Source organism: Dipteris shenzhenensis, chromosome 4 (genome assembly GCF_047967505.1).
Source record: "Dipteris shenzhenensis isolate YYH24624 ecotype China chromosome 4, Dip_SZ_1.0, whole genome shotgun sequence".
Taxonomy (NCBI): domain Eukaryota; kingdom Viridiplantae; phylum Streptophyta; class Polypodiopsida; order Gleicheniales; family Dipteridaceae; genus Dipteris; species Dipteris shenzhenensis.
In genome coordinates, this window is record NC_141599.1 from 14,000,994 (window position 1) to 14,020,744 (window position 19,751).

Below are 19,751 nucleotides of genomic sequence, written 5' to 3' on the forward strand. Positions count from 1 at the left end.
TGGTACCTTCCAGGTGTGTAGCTGTTGACACTGACACGAGGGTGGATTCCATGGAAAGCCCTGGGGTCTTATGGTCAGATGGATGCTGGACTTCAGAAGGGGACAGTACAGGATTACACAGGATCTTGGCGAGTGCCTCATTGAGGTACTGGGTTTGCTTTCAGAGCGAACATTCAGGCAGTACAACAGTCTGGTACGTATTTGATATTCTGCATTTGAGCCTTTATAGCATGCTGTGGAGAGATTCTGCTCTTCATTTGTCTCAGGTGATAAGAGATTGGAAGGAATTGGCCTTCTTCGAAGGCAGAAGGGGAAGTATGGGTGCTTCTTCAAATCTCGGACGCAGATTGCTAGAAGGTGGTGGACAAAGAGTACTGAAGCCAGAAGAGTACCTGCTTGAGAACTCAGCGAGAGTTCATGGTCCAGGTTATCTGGAAATACTCATTGAGGTACAGGGTTTGCTTTCAGAGCGAACATTCAGGCAGTACAACAGTCTGGTACGTATTTGATATTCTGCATTTGAGCCTTTATAGCATGCTGTGGAGAGATTCTGCTCTTCATTTGTCTCAGGTGATAAGAGATTGGAAGGAATTGGCCTTCTTCGAAGGCAGAAGGGGAAGTATGGGTGCTTCTTCAAATCTCGGACGCAGATTGCTAGAAGGTGGTGGACAAAGAGTACTGAAGCCAGAAGAGTACCTGCTTGAGAACTGAGCGAGAGTTCATGGTCCAGGTTATCTGGAAATATTCGTTGGTTGCAGACCTTGCCAAAGGAAGGACGGGTTGAAACAGACCCTCAGAGCATGGTGCCTGGAAGACTCCAGGTTGTTCACTCATTATGAGGGGGACGACTGGAAGATCGAGACGGCTGGGTTGCTCAAGTTCAGAGGCAGGAATGTGACTGAAGGAGGTGGTACCAGGAGGTGCTACCAGAGATGGACCTGTGTACCAGGATGGTGTGCGGAAGCAGAACCGGACCTGGTGGAGCAGGAGCCACTGGATGAAAAGCCAGAAAAAGATTTCGACACCGAAAGGTTCTAGAGGACTACGACCAGGGAGTTACTGGAGCATTTTCATCGACGTGTTGGCATTGGGCCGAGATGTGTCGGTGAGAGGGGGTGTTGGAAAGGTCACCTCCCCATCTGTAAGCCCCCAAATGAGGAGAGCATGGGGGGGGTGAACCTAGGGTTTGAGTGTCTGTCACATGGGCATCTGATTGGATGCCATGTGGGCAAGAATCAAAGAGATGGTGGGTACCTGGAGCTAGGATGGATCTGCAGTAGCAAAAGGCGAAGCAGTAGCCAGCACAAGGAACCCGTACTGGGCAGGACAGAGGGCCAGGAAAGTACGGAAGGATGGCAGAATACAGATGCCTGCTGTACGGCTGGCGTACGGAGCTCAGGCAGGAGCCTTAGAGCTGGAACAAGCCCGGAGTAGAAGCAAGACAGTCTGGGACAGATTGCGATAGATCTAGGACAGGAGGCGCACTGTTTGCAGTATGTTTTGGGGGGGGGCTGGACCCTGTATTTATAGGGCATCTGCCCTTGAAAGATGGGCCAAGGGCCCTTGTAATGAGTGCCCCAAAAGGGCAGCCCACAGTCCCATAAATGGGGAGCTGTGGGGTCGGTTTTCATACAGACTGAGTCGGCCAGATTAGGGCTGACCAGTCGGTTTTTTGGTACAGGCCTTGGGGCCTATATAAAGAGGCCATTTAGCCTCATTTTAGCATCATCTGGAGCAGCAATTCCACCAGCAGAAGGAGAAGCAGCAGGGCTACCTTTGGGCCTACAGTCAGGAGGAGAAAGAAGTACCTTGTGCTGCAGACTTAGCTTACAGGAGGCTGCTCACCTAGGCTGGTTTCCAGACAGCAAGGTGGAGAGGATCATTCTAGACGGAAAGTCTACTCACGCTCGAGGTGGAGCATGCGGACTCTTGTCTAGAGATAGCCAGCAGATAGGAGAAGGACTTTGTGGTAAGATCAGAGGACCACACCATTGGTGGGACTCTGGATCTGTCTCTCTTGTATTGTGTCCATAGTTGTGGACGGAAATATATTATTTGGTGGTTTCTCTATCTAGTTTGGTTCATTGTCTATTGATGAGTCTGCACACCTATTGAATGCACATAAGTAAAGAAGTTTGTGATTCCACACCCACACCGCACACTGTGTGAGCTCCTGGGCATTATTTCCGCTGCGTGTATCCTCTGTTGGGTATTTTCTAACAGTGCCATCCTTTCGGGTGCAAGATTGTTAAAATTTATCATTTCAAGCTTTGTGAATGGTTGACTCAATACACTAAGACCGAATATGCTTTGCCTTATGTTTTCTATTTTAGGGGATCATATTTGGGGTGATAACCCTCATACTATGATAGGAACCATACTTTTAACATGTACTGCCTTGTATCAGGATTTGTTTTTCCATGCGGTCCATAGATAAGAAACTTTAAAGTTTATAAAAGATGCATTGTGCTTCCCTTTATATATGTATGCTATAAAGATATTGCTATGAGATGCCTCACATTGCTTGTGCTATTTTGGAATTTGAAACTCATGGGAGGAGGGATGTGCCCTTTAGTTGTGTGGCGTTTTTTGTATCTTATGTCTTATCATGCGTGATAAAGGGTGGCATTTTGATATACAACTAAACTAACCTAGAGGTTTTTCTCCATTCTTAGTTTACATTCCTTTTGCGTTTTCTAGCTACAGTCACCTCTGCCATGACACCAAGTTTGTATTAGCTCATCCATTTAAAACTGATATATGATTGAACGTGTTACTTTTTTCCTTTACATTTGTAATGTTTGGAGGGCCTTACATAATGGATCTACATTTCATTCTTTTCCCCCAAAATTTCATTTTGAAACATCTTCAACTTTATGTTTTATTTCAGCACGTTAGCTTTATATTTTATTTCAGCATGTCAAAATTTTGTCAATTGAATCAATATAATTTATATACTAATGTTGTAAATTTGTATTATCAATACTGGACTCGATTTAGGGCAAAATAAAGGCATAAAAATGGTATCAATATGATATTGGGTTTGTGAAAACCTATATATTTGCCACTTATTTGCCTCTTGCTCGCTTTTTGATTTTTAGAGGTAATAGGGTAAGAACTCCTTAAATGATGCACTTACTCATGCCAATGAATGTATGTGTGCAGGTTCGAGGGTCTATTCCCTTGTTGTGGGAGCAGATTGTGGATTTGACTTATAAGCCAAAGCCAACACTAATCAATGCTGAAGAGACGGTCTCTCTCTCTGTCTCTGTCTCTGTCTCTGTCTCTGTCTCTCTCTCTCTCTCACACACACACACACACACACACATACACACACACACGCACGTACGCACGCACGCACACGCACTATTAACTAGAAAAAAATCAAGGCATGGGACTAGACGCTAGGCATGGCGACGTTTGAGAGCCATGGACGAAAAGGGAACGTGAGGGGAGAAGCGTTAACATGGGTGGGAAAAAGGGATTAAGAGGGGTGGAAATGAAGAGGGGGACTATGGCACAAGGGGGAAGGAAGAGGGGGAAGAGGAGCATGTATATGATGGGAGGTGGAATGTAGAGATGGAGACATCAAGGGAAGAGAGTCATGCTTTATTTAAAAGGAAGGATGGGGGGAAATCAAAGTACTAGCTAGGTGACTTTACAAGAATGAGCATGTTGCATCAACGAATAGCCCTCTCCTTTTATAGCCAAGAGAGGGGGTCTCTCCCAATAAATGCATCCTCCCACATGCATGGTGTGTGTGGAAGAGTCTCCCATGTGGGCTAGGTGGGTGCACACTCTCAATTGTGTGCGACAAACCTTTGCCTCATTTTTCCACATAAATGAAATCCCATATCCCAAGTCTAAGATACTCTCTTGGTCTCCGTCCAATTTTATAACTCGTTCAAACATCTAGGAGGACAAGTGGAGGGTTGGCACAAGAAGTCTTGCCATGCCATCCTACTTTCCCAATTATTTAACTTGCTTTCTTTGACTATCTACACCCCCCCCACATGGACCTATTCTACATGGAGGAAATAATCCAATATAATATCCATCTCCACCTATTTTATATTACTTCTCCCATGGTCCTTGGGCCATGTCTCACTAAATGCAGGCATGGGGCCGCCTAGATGGAGGGGTGGCATATGGAGGAACCATGCCACCTTACCATTTTATAATATAACTACCATGGATTATGCACAACATACCTTATGGGTCCTCTTTCGTGGAAGGGTGGCACATGGTCATGCCTTGCTACCTCAACTCTGGGCCCTATGCACACCATATTTTATTATACTATTGCCACACATATAAGCACACACATATATTTATGCCTTTTACCTTGGTCAAATTTACCCATAACAGTTCCCTCCCCCAGGCAGGGAATGCACAACATTTCCATGCCTGGGACCATCACGCGTTGATCACCTTCTTGCCATATGGCTCATGCAGCTGCTAAACTTGTACAGACCCATTGCTACGTTCCTTGATGACTTTGTATGGACCGGTCCACAGTGGAAGGAACTTTTTATCCATTTGGTGGTCCAATCTGTTATCAAAGCATAGCACAACATCCCCCTCAGCAAAGTGTCTTTTCCATCCCTTGTGAATCTTAGCATCCAAGCAGGCCTTTTGTCGATTCTTTTGGATCTCTATTTGTTGTAGTGCAAGGCGTTGGGTTTCATCTCACTTCTCAAGTTGTACCAACCTGGCCTCTACATGTTCATCTTCTGTCATCCTCTGTTCTTGTGCCAGTCTCAAGGCCGGAATCTCTATCTCTAGTGGTAGAACTGCCTCAGCACCATACACCAACTCAAAAGGAGTGTGACCTGTAGACGTTTTATGGGTGATGTTGTAAGTCCACATGGCTTCGGTGACCTTCTGATCCCCCTAGCTCCTGTTTCCCGTGGCCATTTTTTCCATGGTTTTACAAAGGAGGCCGTTGGTCCACTCCGTTTGTCCCATGGACGCTGGATGATAGATGCTAGAAGTGCGGTGATCAATACCCATGCGATCCATGAGCAACTCCACTGCTTCATTTAAGAATGGACTCCTATGGTCAGAAACTATTTCCATGGGTGTCTCAAACCTTGAGCAGATACGCTCCGTTTGTCCCATGGACGCTGGATGATAGATGCTAGAAGTGCGGTGATTAATACCCATGCGATCCATGAGCAACTCCACTGCTTCATTTAAGAATGGACTCCCATAGTCAGATACTATTTCCATGGGTGTCCCAAACCTTGTGCAGATACGTTCAAATATGAAATTTGAAACTGCCTTACCATTTGCAGCGTGGAGGGCGATAGCTTCAGCCCACTTATTGACACTTTGAGTGGCTACCAGAAGATACTTCTTTTTGCGGGCAGTCACGGGTAGGGGCCCAACAAAATCTATTCCCCACTTGTGAAACGGATGGATGGACATCACTGGGTGATGTTGCCTAGGACGCAAATCCTTCCTACCAAAGAATTGGCATGGTTCACAAGTTTTGCAATACATAGTGACATCCTTGAATAAGGTCGGCCAATAGTACCCAGCGTGTAAAATCTTCTTAGCTGTATAGTTACATGCATAGTGGCCTCCACAAAATCCATTATGATAATGCTTCAATACCTTAGGTACTTCATCTGCATCAATGAACCGTCTTAGTATCCCATCCATGCCTTGACGGTACAACACCCCATCGAAGAGAGTGTAGCGCCTACTATCTCTGCGAATCTTCTTTCTCTCATAGCTAGTACTTTTTGGAGGAAAGGAGAAAGCGGCCAGAAATCTATAGATACCACCATACCATGGATCCCTAATATCTATGGCCGCTACAAGGGTTACATCGAGGCACTCCTCTAAATCAATCAAAGCATTCTTCAAGTTGGAACAACCCCCCTTTACAATTTTGAAAGAAAAATCGTATTCTTGTAGAACTGCCAACCATTTGGCCAATTGGCCCATGGGATTTGGTGATTGAAGAACCTGCTTTGCAAGACCATTGCTAGAGATTATAATGAAGGACTTTTCAGCCACATAATGCTTAAATTTCTCAGTGCAGAACACCAAAGATAAGGCATGCTTGTCAGCTTCAGAGTAGCGTTGTTCAGCTTCAAGCAATTGTCGAGAAGCAAATCGGATGGGATACATGAATTGATCCTCTCCTTGCTGGAGAAGAATACCTGCCAGAGTGTGCTCACCAAACCCAGGATTGATATAGAAAGTCTTTAACCAATCAGGATTGCGTAGAATGGGTTCTGAAGCCAGAGCACTCTTGATTTGTACAAACCCATGATCACAATCCTCATCCCAAGAGAAATCAACATAGCAATTTTATGGGTTGCGTCAAAGCAGCATATTGATCAATGAAGGGGCGATAGTATCTTGCTAGATTGACAAATGAGCGTACCTGACGTTTGGTTGTTGGCGGGGAGAGCTTGAGGATAGCTTCTACTTTCTCGGGGTAAGGCTTGACACCCTCGGATGAGACAATATGCCCCAGTAACCTCCCTTGAGTGGCTCCAATGGTGCATTTATCAGGGTTGAGGCTGCCATTTGCATCATTGATCCTTTGGAAGGCCAACCTAACCTTCATGACGTGCTCCTTATGTGCCAAGAATATACAGAATTCATCTAAAAACACCTTCAAGAAAACCTCCAAATAAGGAGCAAGTACCATCTGCATAAATCTTTGAAAGGTAGCAGGAGCATTGATGAGGCCAAATGGCATTACTTTGAATGCAAACGTTTTCCAGGGTGTGGCAAATGTGGTTTTAAGCACATCCTCCTCAACAATTCTGATTTGATAAAACCCGGAGTAACGTGTTGGTAAACTGAAAGGAAAGCATGGAGTGAACACAAACTCAGAATTCTTGCTAATGGAATGAAGAAAGATGAGGTCCTTAAGTAGGCACCTCTTACATGATCACTGACATCACTGATGACCTCTGAGCTCCACAATCATCTCCTCAATCTGCTCCTAGATTCTCTCAATCATCCTATGTGGCTTCTATCACCACCTAACTGTGCTTATGGGCACCTAACTGTGCCTCTAGCACACACACATAGAAACCAAGGTGTGCATGAGGCATACACCTTGAGATATTCCAACAAAAATCCCCCTCAAGGGAATGCCTCAGGCTATGTCAAGGATACAGCTAGCACAAGGTGTCACATGCCATCTCATGGTGGTCATGGATCTATCAATGGCTAGGATCTCAAGCTAGCAAGGGTTCCCATGGGTGTAAGGTAAACAAAAGGGATACAAAAGACCTTCCAATGGTTATCTCCCCTGCATGTACATGCACACAATGTCTGCAGGAGGTACCATGGAGAAAAAACACATACACATGGCCTATATCATATGGTGACCAGAGGTGTTTACAAAACACACAATAGTTTATTTCATTCATTTTGGAGGACTATCCAGGCTGAGTACCTTGACTTAACAAAAAGAGAGATCTGGAGCATACATGGAGATGATTCAAAAAGCATAATCTTCAAAGGATGTCTCATCTTGTGGAGGCACATCAACTGAAAGTAGATTGGCATTTTCTGTCTTTGAAGTTGCTTCCTTTTTGGCAACCATTATCTTGGCTATCTTCAACAAGGAAGCCATGTTGTCATTCTCTTCCTTTGTAGCATAACAAGACATTGCTTTATGTTTTGGCCTTTCACATATTTTGCATAATTCCTTTGTAGCATAACAAGACATTGCTTTATGTTTTGGCCTTTCACATATTTTGCATAAGCAAGCCATGAGAGGGTCTAACCCAGGAATTGGGCAGTGTCTTCTCTCTTACAAGGCTAGAATAACAACTGAAAAGCTTCAAAATATAAGCATTTAATGTAGCAAAGACTTGTGACTAAATTTCAATCAATGATGCTTTTACTTATATGCTTCACAGAGGTGGCTAAATGAAAGCTTTCCAATCAAATCCAAGTATAGCAACTTCAAAGAAAGTTGTAGCCATAGTTGTACTAATGCTTTTCAAAACTTCAAAACCTCAGAAATGCTAAAGTAGCATCTAATGTAGCATCACATTCACAACCTTGTCAAAACTGTCAAAAACAGAGGCGTGAACTTGGAGGGCTTGTATCTCACTCTCCAAAGCAAAGAAAAAGGGGCTTTCTGAAGCAAAAGAAAGCTCTTATACCAGAGAAGATCCACTGAGGAGGAGAGGCGCAATTCCGCGTTAGGTCGCCATAGCTAGCTTCTTCAAAGTCGACTGGTTTTTTTCTGTTTTCTCCTTGAATATGCAGCCATTGCTGCTCAGATTTCAACAGCAGCTTTCCCTCAGTGTCATCCAGCACGGGCTGAGAGGAAATTGCAGATAGATAGGTACACAGGCCAGAATTGCGCGAATTTTCGTCGATCAGTGTGAGTGTTGGCATTCCACGTATAGTCGAAATTTCAGAGAAAGCTTGCAGCTGGAAGTTCGCCCATATAAGAGGAGTTTGCAGCTCAGAGGGTTTGGGCAAAGGTCATTTGTAGGCAGAGAACAAAGCTCTCAAAGATTTGGGGAAGAAGGAGGAAATGGAGAAGAAGAAGATGGAGAAGAAGAAGATGATGTGGCACAAATGGGCTCAAGGGGGATCAAAGGGCTCTGATACCATGTTGGTAAACTGAAAGGAAAGCATGGAGTGAACACAAACTCAGAATTCTTGCTTATGGAATGAAGAAAGATGAGGTCCTTAAGTAGGCACCTCTTACATGATCACTGACATCACTGATGACCTCTGAGCTCAACAATCATCTCCTCAATCTGCTCCTAGATTCTCTCAATCATCCTATGTGGCTTCTATCACCACCTAACTGTGCTTATGGGCACCTAACTGTGCCTCTAGCACACACACATAGAAACCAAGGTGTGCGTGAGGCATATATCTTGAGATATCCCAACATAACCATCACAGAAAGTATACATCTCATGAACACTTACCTTCTCAAGAATGAGGTCTTGAAAGGGTAGAGGATGATGGTCCCTCTTGGTGGCCGCATTGAGTTTCTTATAATCGATGCAGAACCGCCACTTATTGTTTTTATTTGGGGTGACTGCCACTGGTGAAACCCATTCAGTATTGTGAACTGGAACAATAAACCCAGCTTCTACAAGTTTCTGCAACTCTGAGCGCAAAGCATCGGTCTGTAGGAGCCCTAATCTCCGATACTTCTGAGCCACTGGCTTTGCATCAAGCTTCAGCTTTATCTTATGCTCTATGGCAGTCACATGGCGAAGGTGGTGGTAGCTAGTTGCGAAGAGGTCAGGGAAATCTTTGAACATTTCTAGGAACTCATCTTTCTCACTTGGAGTGAGGTCTGGGGAAAGCATAGATTCAAGCTGTTGAGGACTAGCTGTTACCTTTTCTGCAGGTGGCGGGGTCGGAGACACCCCCATCATGTAAACTTCCTCTTCTGAGAACTCCTCCCTCCCGTCTGATTATTCCATTGATTCAGACACCGAGGATGAGAGAGTATCACTGTCGTGCTCCTCTTCTTCTTTTGGTTCAGTGGCACCTGGTTGCACTAGGATCTTCTCCTTTGAAGTGCCAAAAGACATGTGTCCTGTCTTTCCATCACTCTTTCTCAACCACGGTCTCCCGAGTATGGCTGGGTAACTCCTGCCTGTATCTTTAATGTCCACTACATACAAATTGACGGTGGTAGTCAACCCATTGACAGTGATGGGCAAATCCTCAATGACTCCCAGGGTGGCAAGTCGTTGACCATCTGCTACCTTGATTCGAGTGGAGGAACGCCTGGTGCATTTTAAATTCAATTTCTTCATGATACGGGGCACCATGATATTACATGCAGCTCCCCCATCAACACACACACTTTTGATACGGCAATTATCTATGATGACATCTACTGTATGCGGTGACGATCAACTTCTTCAGAGATAGAAGAAATCTCTCGTACCTTTTTCTTTTTCTTGCTCTTCCTTGTTGAGAGCCCTTGCTCCTCCCCCCCGTCTGATTATTCCATTGATTTAGACACCGAGGATGAGAGAGTATCACTGTCTTGCTTCTCTTCTTCTTCTGGTTCAGTGGCACCTTGTTGCACTGAGATCTTCTCCTTTGAAGGGTCAAAAGACATGTATCCTGTCTTCCCATCACTCTTTCTCAACCACGGTCTCCCGAGTATGGCTGGGTAACTCCTGCCTGTATCTTTAATGTCCACTTTATACAAATTGACGGTGGTAGTCAACCCATTGATAGTGATGGGCAAATCTTTAATGACTCCCAGGGTGGCAAGTCGTTGACATCTATTGTATGCGGTGACGATCAACTTCTTCAGAGATAGAAGAAATCTCTCGTACCTTTTCCTTTTTCTTGCTCTTCCTTGTTGAGAGCCCTTGCTCCTCCCCCCCGTCTGATTATTCCATTGATTCAGATACCGAGGATGAGAGAGTATCACTGTCTTGCTCCTCTTCTTCTTCTGGTTCAGTGGCACCTTGTTGCACTCAGATCTTCTCCTTTGAAGGGTCAAAAGACATGTGTCCTGTCTTCCCATCACTCTTTCTCAACCACGGTCTCCCGAGTATGGCTGGGTAACTCCTGCCTGTATCTTTAATGTCCACTTTATACACAATCCATTGATAGTGATGGGCAAATCTTCAATGACTCCCAGGTGGCAAGTCATTGACCATCTGCTACCTTGATTTGAGTGGAGGAACGCCTCGTACATTTCAAATTCAATTTCTTCATGATACGGGGCACCATGATATTACATGCAGCTCCCCCATCAATACGGCAATTATCTATGATGACATCTACTGTATGCGGGTGACGATCAACCTCTTCAGAGATAGAAGAAATCTCTCGTACCTTTTCCTTTTTCTTGCTCTTCCTTGTTGAGAGTCCTTGCTGCAGCTCACGTCTCACATTAGGACTTAATGCTATTAGTTGAGGAAGCGTGATGCTCAAAGACCGATGAGCAAGGTCCTAAACGACCGAATAGTCCTCTTGCCCCGAGCCGATGGAAAAATCCGAGGGCGACCACTTACTCTTGCGAGATCTTTTAGTCTTCTCTGTTGGTGGGTCTGCCATCTCAGCATACGAGGGCTCTGAGAAGGACACCTTCTTCCTGAGGCGGCCCGGTCCATGGTTTGCTCAACTTTTAGCTTCATGATGACCACAACCTTTGCATTCCTTACATTTAAATGATCACGCTCATTCATGGCTTGCGGCTTTGTTGGGGATTGAAGTAGAAGCTTCACGTGCCAAGAAATCAAGGAGAAGTGAGCTTTCTTGTTGCGTGATTGAAGGGATTTCTTGTTGCGTGATTGAAGTAGAAGCTTCACGTGCCAAGAAATCAACAACTAGATTTTCAGCTCAAGGGATATGCTGAATTTTTATCTCTTTAAATTGTCGGCAAAGTTCCAATGCTTGTTGATGTCGTGGAACCAAGCCTTCGCTCCGCACCTTCCACCTTCCATTAACTTGTTCGCACACGAGTTAAGAATCTCCTTGCACCTCAAGTTGCTTGATGCGATGTTCTTGCGTCTTTTGTAGCCCAAAAATGAGTGCCGAGTACTCAGCTTAGTTGCAAGTACTTGCTGGTGCAGACTTGCTATAACAATATACCTCACCTCCTGGTGAAGTGAGCTTCGCACCCATACTAGCAGCCTTGGTCGAAGGTTTGTATGCACCGTCAAATTAGAGGAGCCAAGATGTCATCATACCAAGACTAAAATCCGGACATCCCAAGTTTCTCGGTAGTCCAAGATAGGTAGAAGGAGGGGGTGGGGAGAATTCAATACTTGAGTAAGACGTTCAACATGAAATAAACTTGCAATCCTTTGTTGATAGTTTATCTTTAGACAAAAAAAAATTACAATTTGGAGCTCAAAATGAGACACAAAGGATTGATTAGGTACAAAGGGATTCCTTGGTCGAAACATTACCAATCATAGCCGAGTCTCAGAAATCTTTGTAGTGAGATCGAGAAGAAATCATTCAAGACGAGCTTATCCACAGGAATTAATAAGCAGATACGCCAAATCTCTCGCCAAGCTTGGGGAACATCCCACCCTTTGAAGAATGTCACCCTTTTGATTATTTCCGATGTAGCAAGTAGCTCGATGACCGCACAATGAGTAGAATTGAAATCAAAGTCCTCCCAGTATCTCACTAGTTCTTTACCTTGAATCATCTGTGGTGTATCATCCCACCCGTCGTCTCCTTGTGCAATGCATTGTACAATCAGTTTTTAAAGATCGACATGAAGATCAAGAAAGAGATCTCGCCAATGGGTAGCCGTAATGATATAGTAAGTAGCTCGATCACTGCACAATGAGTAGAATTGAAATCAAAGTCCTCCCAGTGTATCACTAGTTCTTCACCTTGAATCATCCACAGTGTATCATCCCACCCGTCGTCTCCTTGAGTAATGCATTGTACAATCAGTTGTTGAAGATCGACATGAAGATCAAGAAAGAGATCTCGCCAATTGGTAGCCGTAATGAGCGGAGGACCAAGCACCAGATCCTTGAGCTCGTTGAGAAGTGACATAAATATCTATCCTCCTCGTGCGGCGTGCGTCCAAGGAGTGAACTTGAAAAAGTTCAGAATCTGCGATCTAGTATGAGATATGAATAGAGCACATGAAATGAAGTACTTTTTCTTTTTACAAGAAGAGGAAACTCCCTAGGGTTAGAGAGTTACAGCTCATGAGATTTCACCATATAAGCAATATCATTACACTTTCATCACTTTCTATTTGTTGGCCCATTGGTAAGTCTTCCTTTTGTGAATGGGGAGGTCTTGGGTTCAATTCCCACTCCTTAATAAAAAGAAAAGAGAGGAGAGGAGAGGAGAGGAGAGGAGAAGGAGAAGGAGAAGGAGAAGAAGAAGATAGGGGCACGAGATCTTTTATAGAAGCTCGAAAAGTTTGTCCGCGACGGAAAGATGCGCCAGAAGACGCAGAAACTCAGAAAAACAATCGCGATCTGTCCGCGACGCAAATGCGCCAGAAGACGCAAGAACTCAGAAAAATAGTCGCAATCTGTCCGTGATGCACAAATGCGCCAGAAGACGCAAGAACTTAGAAAAATAGTGGCGATCTATCCGCGACGCGCAAATGCGCCAGTTGCAACCAGGAGACGTGCGTAAATGCGCCAGTTGCAACCAGGAGACGTGCGGGTGTTGCAGATGGGTCTGGTATGACCAGAAGATTCGCAACCTGGGAACTGGAGCAGAAGACACGCAAACTGGAGGTGCAGAAGCAGAGAACTGCACATGGAAGGTGCCGCAGAAGTACAGCCAGCCGTAAGCATGACTCTCTTCCCTTGATGTCTCCATCTCTAGATTTCACCTCCCATCATATACATGCTCCTCTTCCCCCGAAAGGAAGGATGGGGGGAAATCAAAGTACTAGCTGGGTGGCTTTACAAGAATGAGCGTGTTATATCAAGGAATAGCCCCCTCCTTTTATAGCCAAGAGAGGGGGTCTCTCCTAATAAATGCATCCTCCCACATGCATGGTATGTATGGAAGAGTCTCCCATGTGGGCTAGGTGGGTACGCACTCTCAATTGTGTGCAACAACCCTTTGCCTCATTTTTTCACATAAATCAAACCCCATATCCCAAGTCTAAGATACTCCCTTGGTTTCCTTCAAATTTTATAATTCGTTCAAACATCTAGGAGGACAAGTGGAGGGTTGGCACAAGAAGTCTTGCCACGTCATTCTACTTTCCCAATTATTTAACTTGTATTCTTTGACTATCTACACCCCCCCCCACATGGGCTTGTCCTACATGGAGGAAATAATTCAATATAATATCTATCTCCACCTATTTTATATTACTTCTCCCATGGTCCTTGGGCCATGTCTCACTAAATGCAGGCATGGGGCCGCCTAGGTGGAGGGGTGGCACATGGAGGAACCATGCCACCTTACCATTTTATAATATAACTACAATGGATTATGTACAACATACCTTATGGATCCTCTTACGTGGAAGGGTGGCACGTGGTCATGCCCTCCTACCTCAACTATGGGCCCTATGCACACCATATTTTATTATACTATTGCCACACATACAAGCACACACATATATTTATGCCTTTTACCGGGGTCAAATTTATGTTCATAACAACACACGCATACTCTATTTTTTTTGGGGTGAAACTTGAGCGCTCGCGCGCACAGTTTTTCTTTTTGGTAAAAGAAATTTTTCTTGAAGAAAGAATTTACTTTCATAGCTTTTCCAAAGTGGGACAGCTACTACTCGTAACAAAATCCTGACTACTACTCGTAACAAAATCCTGACAACTAAAATCAGTAAAAGCTGCTTTAGTAAAGAATAGCTAGTACAAAAGAACTAGAAACACTCAAAAAACACTTACAACTGGGCCACCAAAAGATCTCCTACAGAGAGCAAACTAGGGAGGAATGAAATAAATGATAAAGATCCAGAACAGAGTGTCCATAGAGCCAAGAAGTACGGGCATGATATGATGAACATAGAGCCCAATAATGACACCAACTGAAAAATTGAATGTAGTCGGGAGTGGTGGTATATCTTCCAAACAACCAAAACTTTTTGCCAAAAGCAATACGAGGAAAACGGGCACGAAGATAAGTCCCCAATCTGGGAAGAAAGTCACGGGCAATCGGTTAAGTCCAAAGTAGATGAAGGACTGTCTCTCGTGGATGCGAACAAGATGGACAATGCAAAGAATTAATGCGCCTGGCAGCCAAGAGAGAACCCACTAGCAAAGCACCAATCAAACATCGCCATAAGAAAAGCCATTGTCGAAGTGGGAGCTTATTGTTCCAAATACGGCTAAGAGAAACCTTCCACCAAGCAAGTGCTTTGTCAAGATGCGAGATAGAAAGACCTCACTCATGAATCCATGGTTGCTGAAGAAGAAGATGATAAGCTTTCATGGCAATGTCTTATTGCTATCAATACTTGCCCTATCATTTTACATAAGCTTAGCGAAGTTAGGTGTTTTATAGATGATTTATTGTACTAGATGTTCCTGACTTTCAAGCTTTATGTACAAAGACGCTTGTGCTTTTGAGAAGGAATCTATCCTCCTGACTTTTGTGAACTGAACTGCACTTCAAAAAGGAATTATTGTGTTTTCTTAGATCTTAGACTTTCTCAATCTACTGTAGGATTAGAGCTTGATGTATATGATAAATGTGGACAATCTGAATATAGTGGTTTACACATTATAAAAATGCCTCACATTGACTCAAACATTTCTGATTTGGAGAAATATGGAGTCATTTCTTTCCAATTCCATAGATTTTTCCACCTTTCTACATCTAAGGAGTCTTTTATCACTCAATGTAGTAATTTGATAAATTTACTAATACACAAGAGGTATAATCCAAGAAAAATAATGAAAAAAGTATGCACAATCGTAGATATGAAGTCTTTTATCTATGGTATATCGGCTTTAGGCATGTTTAGAATGATTGAACATAAGCTGAAAACAAAAAGTTTGATTGACTATGCACTGAGATGGCATCCCTGACATACCAAACGATGGAGCGTCCACTTATCAGAAATATCCTCAGACAGAATGTAGGCAGCTTTACCGTTATAATGTAGCCAATAAATAACATGATGTATTTTTCCCAGAATCACAACAACTGCTTGGTCTGTGGGATGAAATTCCATTGGAGCTTATTCAATGCTTTAGCAATGTCTACTTGTAGCAAAAGCACATTTTGCTGAGTGAACCTTGCATATTCTATCCCAACATAGTCATTGGCAAAATTATTTGTGATATTTCTATTAGGAATGAATCCATATTGGGTAGGATATATAAATCATTCAGGAAATGATAGGCATAAGTGTAATCTCCAATCAACACATGTTTCACACAAGTGCTTCTTGGGAGCAATTTGACCAACCCTTGTTTCCATGTATCTAGCATTTGCTGATTTGCTGAGCATAATTGATCATATGTAATAAACCAATTGAGAGGGCATCCCAGTATGCAAGAACGAACTCTACAGTGAGACTATCCCTACTTGGAGACTTCCATTTGCCACATGATTTTATTTCACCTGTTAGTTCCCTTTCTTTGAAAGATGCCTCAAGGCATAATAGGACAGACTTGTTGTACAAGCTCCTATTGTGCCGATATACCTCATGTGAGTGAAAATACATGCCCAAATTGTTGAGCAAAGTGAGTCACATAAGCGTGACCAAGTTGTGCCCGTGAGAAAATCAACAACCATCAAGTGTCCAAACTCGGCAAATTTTTCTAGATTGCCTGTTATCGTGCAAACTTTTGCAAAATTTGTTATTGAACAACCTTAGTTTCCCATTTGACAATTTTTCTGTAGTCATTGTATTGTAAGAAGTACTTAGCCTCACATAGATAGGCATTCTCAGTCTGAGATAAATCGTTCTTGAAAGATATATAGAGTGACATCACATGTTATCTTAACCATAAAAAAGAATTCAACGATTTATAATCATTAATGATTTCCAAAACTCTAAAGTTATTAACCCTAGACTTCATAGTTTCATACCTTTTCTAGCCTCATGGATTCTCATGTGTTGAAGTCAACATCGTATGGACCTGAAACCAGCCTCAACAACGTAAAGGGTGGTAGGATCCACTTAGTTACAGCATACACAGTAATTTGACAAATAATTATGCACCACAGATTAAATCACAAGGGAGCTAGAGCGCTCCTACTCAGATACAAGGACACCGATTGGCCCCAAACATTGGCGCCCCTTGCGGTATTTATTTAACATTCATCGGAAGCCAAGCGGCTGATTACAAAGGTCCCTGGGAAGCTGCACCAGAGGCAAACCAACGCCCGTAGACTCCCCGTCCAGCCCACCCTGTAATTCCCTGCTCAACTCGAAATGGTGAAATGGCATCCAATTACTAGACAACCCTTTGTCCTCAGCCAACCAAAGCATGTAACAGAGACCCCAAAAGCATCCACTATCTGTGCCACACCTTCAATTGCACAACCAAGTGCCCAACCAGCCAGCCACGGCTGAACAACTGCAAGACAAGCCCTCAACAACCAAACTCTGGTGCAATCAATCAACAAAGCACTTCCAAACAGGTTGCCTCAATCTATACCCTCTCTAGCCATTGCCCATCCACTATTTGTGCCACACCTTCAATTGCACAACCAAGTGCCCAACCAGCCAGCCACGGCTGAACAACTGCAAGACAAGCCCTCAACAACCAAACTCTGGTGCAATCAATCAACAAAGCACTTCCAAACAGGTTGCCTCAATCTATACCCTCTCTAGCCATTGCCCAACAGCATAAATCAACCTTTCTTCGCGAGGAAAGAAACCCAAACGCAATAACTAGCCAGCTACCAATCAGGGAACGACAAAAGCAGGCAAAAAGCAAGCCTTCTTCTACCGGGGCTGGAAAACCTAGATCCTGTGGAGAAGAGCTGATTCTGCTCTGGCACAGCCCCAAAAGCAGCTTAGAAGAGGACACCCACACTTGGAAAGTTACCAAAATCAGCAGCAACACCCAGAAGCTCCCCAGAATCAAATCGCAAGTTCCCTATAGAGCTTGGACAGCCTGGAAAGCAAATCACAATCTCCAACAGCCTAGAAAGAAAATCACAATCTCCAACAGCTTCCTAGACAGGTCGCAATCACCTGGAACAGCCTTGGAACAAGTCGCAGCCACCTATAACAGCCCGAAATACCTGGAGATCAAATTACAACGTGAAGAAGACACCCTGGCAGAAATCGCAATCTACAACAGGCTCTTGGATCAGGTGCGATTTCTCTGGCAGGTTCTGGATGCATTGGAATTGGCCTTGGCTAATGGCAATTTCCCTTGGCAGGCTCTGGATGCTCCTGGTAGATAGCGATTTGGCTCTGGTAGCACCTAGCAAGCTTTGGCAGCTCGCAATTGATGATTTGGCTCCTCTAGAACTGATTTTGGCCTTCTATCCCAAAAAACAGGGCCCTCTGCTTTTTTTGGAGTCCTGTGCTAAAATTAGCACTTCTTAATTGCACCACTCTTTTGGCCCCCTTGTTGCACACTTTGGCCCTAGAAATAATATGCCTAGTAACTGAGCGCACATTCACAATTCCCAAGGGCCCACTAGGGAATTTTAATTCCCCAAGTCCTGTCCCATGGCTGGACCCTCGTGCCTCAAAGGCTCAAGGAAGTCATGCGCAAATTACGGGCTCTCTGCTCTTTTTGGAGTCCTGTGCTAAGATTAGCAATTTTTAATTGCACCACTCTTTTGGCTCCCTTGTTGCACACTTTGGCCCTAGGAATTAAATGCCTAGTAAGTGGGCGCACATTTTCACAATTCCCAAGGGCCCACTAGGGAATTTTAATTCCCCAAGTCCCGTCCCATGGCTGGACCCTCGTGCCCTAGAGGCTCAAGGCAGTCACGCGCAAATTATGGGAGTCGCAAATCAAGAGTCCCATAATTTCATGTCCTCATGATGGACCCCCTGTTGAAAGAAGGCAAACGTCCTCGATTGCCTGCAAACCAAACAAAAAGAAATAATAGCAATGGAAAATTCTAAAGCAAATGAAATAACCAAAGCTGAAATAGAAAAATAACCAAATAGCCAAATTTAAAAGATAGACAATAATGCCGTTAATAGATCAACCAAGTTAGAATGGGAGCGACCCAACAGACCAACCAAACCTGAAAGGACAGTGTACCAATGCCGCCAACAGGTAAATGAACAATGAATATGTATTTGTAGAGCCATGGTAACAAATACAAAATACATTGCACATAAGATGCACCAAAACCAAGTGGCTAGCATACCAAGCATAGAGGCCCTCATGGTGAAGATATTGTCAGTAACGAGTACCTCGGGTAAAACAAAATGCAACATCAAGTGTCCTCTAGATACATGAGCGGGTCTGTACAAAAGAATGGAAGTACTAACTCCCCCCCCTGTGCATCAGGTAATGCTATAGACACTTGGCGCTTTGCTGAACCTGAATGAGTGCCACACAAAGTGGGCTCCAACTGGAAAGCCTCCAGGTAAAGCTGTAACACTTGGGAAGTATGTGCTAACTCGTCCTCGTCCATCCACTTAACATGCAATGATGAATAGTTACAAAATTTCACCTAGTAGCGTCGTGCAACTTTACCTCTTACCTTCCTTTCCCTATGTGCTAGAATCTGCTCGGGTACAAGTTCTCATCCATGTCTTCCATCTTTGGCTGGATCTCCAGAGGCAGATCCGTAGGCACATCACCTTGAAAAGGCTTAAGGAGACTCACATGAAAAGAATTATGAATCTTCCAATGGTCAAGTAATGGTAAGCAAAATGCTACATCATTAATATGCTGAGTTACCTTGAAAGGCCCATAGTACCTCATACTCAGCTTAGGGAATAGCCGAGTACGAACCCGTGTACTTTTCAGCCTTGCTTTTTAAAAATGCAGCATAATCACTTCACCATCACATCCCTGTGACAAAAAAGGCCTTTCCTTCTTGGAAAGTGCATGCATAGGGGCTGCAATTTCTGCAAAGTGACGGAGAAAACGACGGTAGTAGAAACACAAATCCAAGAAACTACAAACCTCGTGCAAATTCTTTGGTTGTGGCCAACTTTGTATTGCTTCCAATTTAGGTGGATCCATACGAACCCCATACTTGGAAACAATATGACCCAAAAAATGAATCTCAGCCATAAAAAACTCTCTCTTTTTGGTTTTTATGAACACCCTCTGCTTCCTAAGCTCAGCAAACACAATCGCGAGATGCTCCTACTGCTCCTTCTCAACTTTCGAAAACACAATCATGTCATCAAA

At 43.9% G+C, this 19,751-nt stretch overlaps 1 protein-coding gene across 2 annotated transcripts in view; it reads left to right on the top strand.

The window, feature by feature from the left end:
- Positions 1-19,751, top strand: part of LOC147902495 (phosphoinositide phosphatase SAC6-like) — a 77,117-nt gene that overhangs the window by 10,045 nt on the left and 47,321 nt on the right. For both annotated transcript variants that reach the window (XM_087373536.1, XM_087373537.1), the window contains exon 12: positions 3,166-3,252. In XM_087373536.1, coding sequence (XP_087229662.1) covers positions 3,166-3,252 — 87 coding nt within the window. The remainder of the gene's footprint in view (positions 1-3,165; positions 3,253-19,751) is intronic.